Raw genomic sequence first — 13,017 nt, forward strand, 5'->3', positions numbered from 1 at the left:
ACTTGCTCCCTGTGACAGGACAAGGAGCAATGGATGTGAGCTGCAGCACAGGAGGTTCCACCTCAGCACAAGGGGGAACTTGAGTCTCCTTCTCTGGAGACTTTCAAGGCTGATCTGGATGCATTCCTCTGTGACCTAAGCAAGATTGCACGGTCCTGCTCTGGCAGGGGGGTTGGACTGGCTGATCTCTTTGGGTCCCTTCCAACCCCTGACATCCTGTGAATGGTACATGCTACCAATCCCTGACACAGATATTTCCTATTTATGTAACTTCCAGCTTATATAAGATGGTCAGAGCTTCGATCCTGCTATAGCCTTGGTTTGCTCTCCTACAACTGTACACTACTGACCTTAGTTATGTTCTCTGGAACATATGCCTGTAATTAAGTACAGACTTGAATGTTTTGTTAAACAGAGAAAGACTGGTAAATTGCTGCTGATATCACTAATAATGAAATAACAGTGATGCATGTTTGAATTTGGATTGTGCTCTCTATTATTTATGCCAGGGGAGCACTGAAGTATCACAATGCTTGGAGGAATAATACATTTATGAATTTTATAAATATTTGCAAATTCCATCTTGAAAATGAGAAATCTAATTCTGAAAGCAGTGTAATGGTGCATCAGATTCTCTGCTTGTATCACTTGAGAATGTCTGTTTAGATGAGGGTGCTTGTGACCGTTTGAGGCTGTGCCATTAAGAAAGGGACAGTGTTAGAACACTCTGGCTGAATGTTTTGGTACCAGAATGAAAACACTCAGATATTCTAAACAAATTTCATTGGTAGATGGGCAGAATGCAACTTTAAGTTTTAGGGCAATTGGAATTTTTCAGAGTTCCAGCCTGTTCTGCCATTCCAGCCTGCCTGCTTCTCAGCAAACTAGCCGGAATGACCTTGAGATAAGCAAAACTAATCCCTGCATGTGCTTTTGAAGCCTAATAACATCTCTTTTCCTTAATAACTGCCTTTCTTTCTCTCTCTAACCCTTTTTTGGGAAAAAAGGGAGATAGGGGGGAGGAAGAGAAAGGGGGAGACATTTCCATGGATGCTATCACAGTGGTGAGGCTCTGGCACAGGTTGCCCAGGGAGGTGGCAGAAACCCCATCTCTGGAAGTTTTTAAGGCCAGGCTGGATGCGGCTCTGAGCAACCTGATCTAGTGTGAGGTGTCCCTGCCCATGGCAGGGGGCTTGGAACTAGTTGGTTCTTGAGGTCCTTTCCAAGCCTAACAATTCTATGATTAGCCATTGATGAATGGAAAGTGGCCAATGGCACACATTGGTGCAGTCCTACATGGCTGGATGTCTCGCAAAGGACTGGCAGTGGCTCTAAGAGCCAGGGATGTGTGGCTAATGCTCCTCTCTTTCAATAACACGGCAGAAGAGAGCTACTGCTAACTTCAGTTTTCCAATCTAGCAATTCTAGAATATCAATGTGAAACTAACAAGTAAGTCATCTAAGATTAACTTTCTTCCTGCTTTTCAGTTCCTCAACCTGACACCACTGCTGCCTTTCATCCCACATAAAGGCAGCAGCAGCATCAGTGCAGTCATGCTGTTGGAATTTTAACTATCTCCCCAGTAACTTTAATCAAGAGCAAACTTAGACACCGTCTGATACTTCATCTACATCAGCATTCATTGATGCTCAGAGGGGTAAAACTGAAGCAGAGCTAGCAACAGCAAGAAATACAATGCCAACAATCTAAACAGCCTTTCAATAAATCCCTTGTAGTATTTTCTTCTCATTAAAACCAAAATGTATTTCCCACTCCCTTCCCCCATCCCTGTACAGAAGTATTGCTAGGTGCACAATGTGATCTGGGAGCCGTGTACCAAGCTTATAGCTGTTATGTAGCACTGCATGTATCAGGCTTTAAGGTCCTCTGCTGAAATGTGTGCAGCACTGGACAAGCACATGCAATACAAAGCAGTTAACAGTAAAGGGTCAAAACCATTATAGAATTTCAGAAGAAAAAAACCCCACCAAAGCCAACCAACCAACAAAAACCAAGAGCAAAGATTCCACAACCTCCACTGCTGAGTATATTAAACCTTTTGAGAAGGCAAGAAACATGTCTCGGATTTGTGGCAGCTAAATGACTGCACTCCTGCTGCCTGTTAGAGGGATTTGTCCCAAAACTAATTAGGAATTTCACCATTCCTTTTTATTTTTTTGTTCAGCACTCTGAATGCATTTTTCACTGTCATTGCTGCAGAGAAGGCACTAGCAAAGCAGGGCTGCAAATTAGGCTGTAGGTGTGTTGCATATTCCAGGGGTTCATTTTTCACAGGAAGTCAAAACCACCTTGAGGTGCATAAAGCAGCTGTCCCACCACCCTCTAACAATGAGCCTGCTGTAACTTTGGTTAACTTCTAAAGCACAGACAGGGACTTAGATCTCTTCCAAGGCAGCCAAAGAATAATGAAAAAGCAACTTTGATGCTACCTGAACCCAAACTATTCAAAGCACATTGCCTGCATTCCTGAGCTGCAGGAACCAAGCCAGGACATGGAGATAATCATTCAGGCTGGCAATGGGGGAGGGAGAAAAGAGTTTAAGGACCCTTGAAGAACTCTGGTGAAGAAAATCTCCACAGAATCACAGAATGTTAGAGGTCAGAAGGGACCTCCAGAGATCATTGAGTCCTACACCCTTGCCAAAAGCAGGACCATGTAGGGTAGGCTGCACAGGGATGCATCCAGGTGGGTTTTGAAAGTCTCCGGAGGAGACTCCCAAACCTCTCTGGGCAGCCTGCTCTGTCACCCTCACAGTAAAGAAGTTTCTCCTCATGTTGAGGTGAAATCTTCTACGTTCATGTTTGTATCCATCGTTCCTTGTCTTATTACTGCACACCACTGAAAAGAGCTTGGCCCCCTCCACTTGATACCCACCCCTCAGATATTGATAGACATTTATTAGATTCCCCCCTCAATCTTCTCTTCGTAAGACTGAACAGCCCTAGGGCTCTCAGTCTTTCTTTGTAGGGAGATGCTCGAGTCTCCCAATCATCTCCCCTATTAAGAGATTGTTGACAGAATTCTTGACAGAATTTAATCTGCAAGGTAGCAATATTGTTGTTTTTCTCACCCATACCACTCCCCTTAGATGCCTTAGGGAATTAAAATAATTATGGACATGGCATTTTTTTTCCCTTTTTTTGTTTGTCTTTCATCTGTTTCATAGAAAATAAGGCTCTGTACAAAGCAAACCATTTCTCATCTTATACCACTTTTCCAGTTGTGGATACAATTCCCTGTTTCTAGAGGGCAAACTGCCCAGTGTAACACCCAGGTAACAGTGGAATATTGCACATAGGGGAAAAGTCTATCCTTGTCTTCTCCTAATCATAAAACACACTCTGCAGGCCTTAGATTTAATGACCTTAATATGTATCCCCCAGTACAGTTATGTCGAGATAAATCAGTTCTGTCAATACTGCAGCATTGGCTCATTGACTTAGTAAGCTGTTGCAGCACTGAAGTTTGCATATTGTAGAAAAAGATCTGTAGTGGTTTAAAAAGGCCCCTGGGACATCAAGCTCTTTTTCTGAATAGAATAGAATAGAATAGAATAGAATAGAATAGAATAGAATAGAATAGAATAGAATAGAATAGAATAGAATTTAATTAACCAGGTTGGAAGAGACCTTTGAGATCGAGTCCAACCTATCATCCAACACTATCTAATCAGGGGTGACCTTATTGCTCTCTACAACTACCTGAAGGGGGGTTGTAGTGAGGCGGATGTTGGTCTCTTCTCCCAGGCAACCAGTACCAGAACAAGAGGGCACAGTCTCAGGCTGCGTCAGGGGAGGTTTAGGCTGGAGTTTAGGAGGAAGTTTTACACAGAGAGTGATTGCCCACTGGAATGGGCTGCCTGAGGAGGTGGTGGGGTCGCCATCGCTGGGGGTGTTCAGGGCGAGGCTTGACAGGATGCTTGGTTCCATGGTTTAGTTGATTAGGTGGTGTTGGATGATAGGTTGGACACGATGATCTCGAAGGTCTCTTCCAACCTGGTTTATTCTATTCTATTCTAATCCTTGTGTTATGAAAGCCATCAGGACAAAGGGGGAGAGCAGCAGTATCAGCAAACTGCACAAAGGATTTGCATTCATAGAATGGAAAAGGAAAAACAAGCAAACACAACCCCAACAAACAAACAAACCCAAAAGGTGGTTACCAAGAATATCTTTAGAAATGCAGCTTCAAGACTAAAAAGTCTTCCCCACTGCCAGCTGCAATGGCAACACAGGCATCTTTGGTACCTTTGCTTTTAAGAGCAGGGTAAGTGCCAACAGCCAAAGGAGTATAAAAGTAGTGGAAAAGAAGTAACAGTTTGGCGTGCCCTGAGTTCCTTGAAGTGTTATGTACTCATTTAAAACCAAACACTGTCTGTTTATATGCTAATTGCATATTTAATACAAATAAAATGCATTTAAAGAACATTAAAAGAAATACAAAATGAGAATTTTGGAGAGTGTCTTACCTTTGACCCAATAAGTGTGTACAGCCATTCGATTGTTTCGTTATGATTTATTACTCCGTTCATGCCATCGACATAGAGCATTATCTGGCCCAATGCTATTGTCAAGAAAAGACATAAAATAGAATCAGACCTAGTAAACTCCTTTTATAACCCTAAGCACTGCTGGCAGTTTTCCATAAGGAGGGTTTTCCAGAGGTGTGAGGAGCTCAACGAATGAAAGAGACATTGGGCGGAATGAAGCTGGATGAACTTGTGAGCAACTGCAAGGAACTTTACTGACCTCTTCTGGGTGATAGAAGTGCAAACTTCACCCAGGGGCAAGGAGCGACACACTCCTTCCTTCCTGGGTCTGCAAACAGCAGCCAACACACTGCTTACTGTCATAGAATCATAGAATCAATAAGGTTGGGAAAGACCTCAGAGATCATCAAGTCCAACCTGTCACCCAACACCTCATGACTGCTAAACCATGGCTCCAAGTGCCACATCCAACCCCCTCTTGAACACCTCCAGGGATGGTGACTTCACCACCTCCCTGGGCAGCACATTCAAGTGGCCCATTACTCTCTGGGAAGAACCTTCTCCTCACCTCAAGCATAAACTTCCCCTGGCACAGCTTGCGACTGTGTCCTCTTCTATTGGTGCTGGTTGCCTGGGAGAAGAGACCAACCCCACCTGGCTACAACCTCCCTTCAGGGAGTTGTAGACAGCAATAAGGCCTCCTCTGAGCCTCCTCTTCTCCAGGCTAAGCAACCCCAGCTCCCTCAGCCTCTCCTCATAGAGCTGGTGCTTGAGACCTCTCACCAGTCACAACAGTTCCATCAGTGGTACGGCTCTACATCTTGCCAATCAAGGCTTTCACCATCTGTTGGGGCCGGGTCTGTCTTGAAGCATTACCATAAGCAGCTCAGTTAGAATGACAGGAGCAGCTAATTTAGAATGTGTACCATGACAGCTTTGTTCAGAAAATGTATTATGAGCCTTTTACAAGGACATGAACTGCTGTCCTGATGAACAACCATTGGCAAAGTTAGCAACAGGAAGACATTGTAACACAGCAGGGGATGTGAATCTGGGATTGTGATTCGATCTGTGCCAATGTCAACAGCCAAGCAGATTGATCAAGAGGGCACGTGGACAGCTGGTGAGGATGCAGAGCAGCCGATGATGCTGCAGAACAGTGCCAGTATGCCAGAGAAAAGTAGAGCTGATAGTTCAGAAAGATGAACGACTTATGCATCATATTGGTGTCGCGTCCCTCCTGTTCCCCCACGGATTTTAAAGGCCCTGGCAACCATGTGTTTCAACACCATAATTTTTAGGGTCAGTATATGTGGATGCTGATCACTGTTTCAGTGAACTCCAATAATATGCAATTAAAGGAAGGCAATTAACACCAACAAGGACAGCAAACATTTATCACTGCAGCACTCTCTTGCAAGTGAGCTTTATGTTTTAGTGAGAAAGCACAACCAGATATGGGTAAGAAAGCAGCATCTTTATTCCTTTCTTCCAAAAGGTTTCAAAACATGCTAACAAAACATTTCATAACAGCAATTCTGTAGGTTACAATCCTGATAATGTGAGACTTTCTAGAGACAAGAGCTACTGAATCTTTTTTTCACTGGTAAGGACAGGCATTTTTCTTGAGGATAATGAAAAGTGGATTAGCAAAATTCATCTATCATCTTCAAAAGTTTCTGCTTTTAGATCTCCTGCTTTATAGGAAGACATCAAAGCACAGCAGGATGAAAAAGAAATCACTGATGTAACACCTTTCAGTACAGCCCGCTGGCCTAACAACTTAATTATCTAAGGCACAACCTGACGAGTTCCTAGCACACCACTGTGGCAGTTTTAAGCTATGCCTTTAAAATTTAGCTGCAGATTTTGAGCAGGAAAGTAGAAAAATATAAATAAATCACTATTGGGGGTAAAAAGGAAAAGAAAAGATTATTCTAAACAAATTCATTGGTTAAAAGTCTGGGATAAGAGAAGCTGTACCATACCAATTCTTCACATTTCATTTCCATTCCCACCCCTTTCTTCTCCTCTTCCGATCTTGGCTGTTACTGCTTCGCCTCGGGAGATAACAGTGCTTCTGGCTGACCTTGAGATAAACCTACCCCTCTGCTTTCTCTCTCAAATCCTCCTCCTCTCTGGGCCAGGGTGGTCTGGCAGGTTTGGGGGCAGGGGCAGTGGAGCAGCGTCCCTGATTTTTTTGACCAGGGGGGTTTCCGTGTTTGCTAACGGTAAATAACTGTACAATATTGCAAATCCTGGACACTTTGTAGATATTCACAGCATCACAGCATCACCAAGGTTGGAAGAGACCTCAAAGATCATTGAGTCCAACCTGTCACCACAGACCTCATGACTAGACCATGGCACCAAGTGCCACATCCAATCCCCTCCTGAACACCTCCAGGGATGGTGACTCCACCACCTCCCTGGGTAGCACATTCCAATGGCCAACAACTCTCTCTGTGAAGAACTTCCTCCTCACCTCGAGCCTAAACTTCCCCTGGCACAGCTTGAGACTGTTTTCCCTTGTTCTGGTGCTGGTTGCTAGAGAGAAGAGACCAACCCCTTCCTGGCTACAACCACCTTTCAGGTAGTTGTAGAGAGTAATGAGGTCTCCCCTGAGCCTCCTCTTCTCCAGGCTAAACAATATCATTCCATTGTGGAGTGCAGTTTTGGCTTGTAAATACAGCTTCAATTGCTTCTAACTGAGTTGGTCTGGCTAAAAGTTAATGCTGGGGGAAACTTCAACCCACCACAACCACTTTGGTAGAGGAACAAAAGGAAAAAACTCAGAGTGAGGGAAATGGTGATGATATTAATCTTTCAAACACATTCTGAGTGTCTGCTAACTTGCACAGGTTGTGCACAGTGTATAATCATTTTCCCAGAGGGCAGATTTTCAAAGAGATGAAAGTTAAGAAAGCACTTAAGTACCCTTATAGCTAAGATGTTAACTTTCATTTTTACAGTGTCCTGCTTTTTCCTTTGCTCTAGTGGGTAACCACATAGTTACAAACTCCCAAAGTAGTAATTTTAGGTACTTATTTTCCTTATCTAATCTGTCATATGAAGCTGGAAACAAAGTCACCCTGCACAGTCAATGAAGATGGAGAAAAAGTCAGCAAGAAGACCATGGCAAGGCAATGACTTTCATCTTAGGCAGGCTACATTGCTGTTGGGGCATGTCCATCTCTCTCCTTTCCTCCTATTCACACAATACAAAATTACTCCACTGGTTATATTTACAACCAGTTAGGCTGGATATATGAGATCTAGGACCAATAAGTCTTCAGCCCCTTAGACGTGACTCTTCATAGCAGCAATAAGTTAAGGCAAATTACTAGACCCTAGAAAGAAGCCAAAAAAGTGCCTAGGGATTCCCAGCAACTTTCATATGGCACCAGTAATCTTCCCCCCACACACACTCCAACACTCCCACAATATTTTCTTTTATTTTTCATCATCAATGATATCCTAAGTATATGGCAATATCTATACTTTTCCAGCAACAGCATGGCTCTTTTGGATACAGGTGGAACATTAGTAACACATGAAAAAAACTGCTGCTGCTTGAATAAGCAGCCAACAGGTTTCACAAGACAAAGAATTACAAAGGACACCATGAAACTACCAAGATTTGGTATGGAGTCATGCTGTCCTTGTACAAGTCCAGTTATCTGCCATATATCAAGTTATCAGCTGCTGACAGAACTTGTCATGGAGTTTCAGATTGCTATTTCCTGGTTTTGGGGTCAAACAAATGAAAGCAAGACATGATAGGCATGGATGAGGAGAAATCAGCTTTCATTACAAGGGAGAAGAAGTTAGGGAGAATCTGTATGCTTTGTACAAAGCTGAAGCTTTATAAACTCTTAGAAGTCCACAAGAAGACATAAAAGAAGGAGAATGCTGGTTCTCATATCATGATAAGTGTCCATGCTGAGGAAGAAAAGGTAATACCTAATCACCATAGGAATACAGTGTCAAAATAGAATAGAATAGAATAGAATAGAATAGAATAGAATAGAATAGAATAGAATAGAATAGAATAGAATAGAATAGAATAGAATAGAATAGACCAGGTTGGAAGAGACCTTCAAGATCACCGCGTCCAATCCATCAACCAATCCAACACCACCTAAACAACTAACCCATGGCACCAAGCACCCCATCAAGTCTCCTCCTGAACACCTCCAATGATGATGACTCCACCACCTCCCCGGGCAGCCCATTCCAATGGGCAATCACTCTCTCTGTATAGAACTTCTTCCTAACCTCCAGCCTAAACCTCCCCTGGTGCAGCCTGAGACTGTGTCCTCTTGTTCTGGTGCTGGCTGCCTGGGAGAAGAGACCAACCTCTGCCTGTCTATAACCTCCCTTCAGGTAGTTGTAGAGAGCAATAAGGTCACCCCTGAGTCTCCTCTTCTCCAGGCTAAGCAACCCCAGCTCCCTCAGCCTCTCCTCACAGGGCTGTGTTCCAAACTCATCACCAACTTTGTTGCCCTTCTCTGGACTCGTTCCAGCAACTCAACCTCCTTCCTAAACTAAGGGGCCCAGAACTGGACACAGGACTCAAGCAGCGTACAGGGGCAGAATGACCTCCCTGCTCCTGCTGGCCACACTGTTCCTGATGCAGGCCAGGATGCCATTGGCCCTCTTGGCTGCCTGGGCACACTGCAGGCTCATGTTCAGCCTACCATCAATCAGCACCCCCAGGTCCCTCTCTACCTGGCCACTCTCCAGCCACTCTGACCCCAGCCTGTAGCACTCCATGGGGTTGTTGTGCCCAATGTGCAGAACCTGGCACTTGGATGTGTTCAATCTCATGCCCTTGGCCTCTGCCCATCTGTCCAGCCTATTGAGGTCCCTCTGCAGAGCCTCTCTACCCTCCAGCAGATCAACTCCTGCCCCCAGCTTGGTGTTCTCTACAAATGTACTGATGATGGACTCAATCCCCTCATCCAGATCATCAATGAAGATGTTAAAGAGCATGGGGCCCAGCACTGATCCCTGGGGCACACCACTGGTGCCTGGCTGCCAGCTGGCTGTGGCACCATTCACCACCACTCTCTGGGCTCAGCCTCCAGCCAGTTCCTAACCCATCGCAGTGTGCTCCTATCCAAGCCAGGGGCTGACAGCTTGGCCAGGAGTTTGCTATGGGGAACGGTGTCAAAGGCCTTGCTGAGGTCCAGGTAGACTACATCCACAGCCTGCCCCACAGCCACCAGGCAGTCACCTGATCATAGAAGGAGATCAGGTTGGTCAGGACCTGCCCTTCCTAAATCCATGCTGGTTGGGCCTGATCCCTTGGCCATCTTGTAAGTGCTGTGTGATTGCACTCAAGATGACCTGTTCCATGATCTTGCCTGGCACTGAGGTCAGGCTGACAGGCCTATAATTCCCTGGCTCATCCAACCAGCCCTTCTTGTGGATGGGCACCACGTTGGCAGCTTCCAGTCTTCTGGGACCTCTCCAGTGAGCCAGGACTGCTGAAAAATGATGGATAGTGGCTTGGCCACCTCATCTGCCAGCTCTCTCAGCACCCTAGGATGGATCCCATCTGGTCCCATGGACTTGTGGGGATCCAAGTGGCTGAGGAGATCTCTAACTACCCCCTCCTCCTGGAACAGAGGAAAACTATGGTGCTCCCTGTCTCCTTCTGCCGGCTCTGCAGGCCAGCTGTCCGGAAGATGTTCTGTGCTGCTAGTCAAAAATGATAGTGTAGGAGCAGGCTGATGGAGTGGAGGCTCTTGGGCTCAGCCAGGGCTTGGGATTGGCTGTGGAGGGCACACCAGTTTTTCACTAAATGGATACCCACTGGCCACAGAGCACTCTGCACCGGTTTCTAGTCTTGGCATTTTTTCTACCCAAACAGTCACCTCTTGGCCACGATCACAGCCTGCCGAAATGGCTGTGGCTGGGGTGCAAACTACTTGTGTCCCCCAGCCATGCTTGCTGGCACACCTACCACTAACATGCAGGGCCTCGCCAAGAAAGGGCAAAATCATTTGCAAGGCAACCTGAGGCTGTTTGGAAGGCCAGTCTCATACAAAATGATTTAAGTTTGCATTTGTACGTGCCTTCAACCAAACTCTTTTTTTCCACTGGAAAACAAGGAGGCTGTGTAATCCATTTAATCCCATCTCTCAGCTAACTGGAATTCTTTTTGGAAGTGTATCAACAACCTACTGGCATTAGGAAAGCTTGCTTTTGTGGAAGAGGGGGATGGGAGAGGGGAGGCTTAAATACAGAGCAGACTTGATTTGGAATTTCTTTGTTCCCACTACCCTTGTCAGACCCTTAATCTTATGTGAAAGTAGTCTGTGATTTTATACCCATAGCTATTTTCAAGTGGAAAATTGTTGGATTTCTTGGGAAAAGCTTAGGCTAGAGAAGGAAGAACCAGCCAGAAATTTCATAGATTTCTCTGAAATAAAAGGTTTAAGAAAGCTTCTAAAAACTTGCCAGTATTGGCACTGAAACTCTCCTGAGATCTTTCATATATAAAGTGAACAGGACCAAAGGGGGAAGACTTTGGGACAAAACACCATTTGCATCCCAAGATTCCGAGCTGCTTCTTGTCCACACACCTGCTTCTCTGATCTGCTCTATCTGCTTCATACTTTACCACAAGACTAACTTAGAAAAAATGGCAGCACTGAATGAGCAGAAACATTGTTTTCTTACAGTTTCCTGTGAGTTCAAACTCCATTCATCATGTCAAGAATTATGACAGGGATGATATTGTGATTGCATTTATGTCCATCAGAATAAGCGAAAATGCAGGGTGAAGCAGGCCAAAGCCAGACCCTGTCACCACAGGTTTCAGGCCCTGAGGAAGCTATGGCCCAAGTTCCTAACCAGCAGCCCTGGTTCCCATGACCCACTGACAGCAATGGTAGGTGAATGACAGGCAGAACTGAGACAGAATACAGAATACAGAATTAACCAGGTTGGAAAAGACCTTCAAGATCATCAAGTCCAACCTATCACCCAACACCATCTAATCAACTAAACCATGGCACCAAGTGCCTCACCCAGGCTCTTCCTAAACACCTTCAGGGATGGTGACTCCACCACCTCCCTGGGCAGCACATTCCAATGGCCAACAACTCTCTCTGTGAAGAACTTCTTCTTAACATCCAGCCTAAACTTCCTCTGGTGCAGCTTGAGACTGTGTCCTCTTGTTCTGGTGCTGGTTGCCTGGGAGAAGAGCCCAACCCCTACCCGACTACAACCTCCCTTCAGGTAGTTGTAGAGAGCAAGAAGGTCTCCCCTGAGTCTCCTCTTATCCAGGCTAATCAACCCCAGCTCCCTCAGCCTCTCCTCATAGGGCTTGTGCTCAGGGCCTCTTCCCAGCCTTGTTGCCCTTCTCTGGACACCTTCCAGCAACTCAACATCTTTCCTAAACTGAGGAGCCCAGAACTGGACACAGGACTCAAGGTGTGGCCTAACCAGTGCTGAGCACAGGGCACAATGACTTCCCTGCTCCTGCTGGCCACACTATTCCTGATGTAGGCCAGGATGCCATTGGCTTTCTTGGCCACCTGGGCACACTGCAGGCTCACGTTCAGCCTAATATCAACCAGTACCCCCCAGGTCCCTCTTTGCCTGCTGGCTGCTCTCCAGCCACTCTGACCCCAGCCTGTAGCTCTGCATGCAGTTGCTGTGGCCAATGTGTAGAACCTGGCACTTAGATGTGTTCAGTCTTATGCCCTTGGACTCTGCCCATCTGTCCAGCCTGGCAAGATCCCTCTGCAGAGCTCTCCTACCCTCTAACAGATCAACTCCTGCCCCTAGCTTGGTGTCATCTGCAAATTTACTGATGATCCCCTGATCCAGATCACCAGTAAAGATGGGGCCCAGCACTGATCCCTGGGGGACACCACTGGTGCCTGGCTGCCAGCTGGATGTGGCACCATTCACCACCACTCTGGGCCCAGCCCAGCAGCCAGTAGTGTGAGACAACTGGCTGCTAAAAGTCAGCTTCTCCTTGTTAGTTAAAATCTTACTGTTATCAATGAAAAATTCAGAGTCTGTGAGATTGCCTCCCTTCCATTTGAAACCAAATTACTATCCTGGGCACTGAACAGTCAAGCTCAGACAAAATAAACCCCCTGATAAAGAACACAATTTCAGTACCTCTCCAGTGAGGGGCCGCAGGAGGAAGGTAATTGGTTAGGCCACACCTTGAGTCCTGTGTTCAGTTCTGGGCCCCTCAGTTTAAGAAGGACATCGAGACACTTGAACATGTCCAGAGAAGGGCAGCGAGGCTGGGGAGAGGCCTTGAGCACAGCCCTGTGAGGAGAGGCTGAGGGAGCTGGGGTTGTTTAGCCTGGAGAAGAGGAGGCTCAGGGGCGACCTCATTGCCCTCTACAGCTACCTGAAAGGTGGTTGTAGCCAGGTGGGGGTTGGTCTCTTCTCCCAGGCAACGAGCACCAGAACAAGGGGACACAGTCTCAAGCTGCGCCAGGGGAAGTTTAGGCTGGAGGTGATGGGAAA

At 46.0% G+C, this 13,017-nt stretch overlaps 1 protein-coding gene across 1 annotated transcript in view; it reads right to left on the bottom strand.

The window, feature by feature from the left end:
- FHOD3 (formin homology 2 domain containing 3) overlaps positions 1-13,017 on the bottom strand; it is a 474,874-nt gene that overhangs the window by 210,327 nt on the left and 251,530 nt on the right. Inside the window, exon 6 of the mRNA XM_054163992.1 lies at positions 4,492-4,586. Within this exon, the coding sequence (XP_054019967.1) occupies positions 4,492-4,586 (95 nt within the window). The remainder of the gene's footprint in view (positions 1-4,491; positions 4,587-13,017) is intronic.

The sequence above is a fragment of the Dryobates pubescens genome, chromosome 9 (genome assembly GCF_014839835.1).
Source record: "Dryobates pubescens isolate bDryPub1 chromosome 9, bDryPub1.pri, whole genome shotgun sequence".
Lineage (NCBI taxonomy): Eukaryota > Metazoa > Chordata > Aves > Piciformes > Picidae > Dryobates > Dryobates pubescens.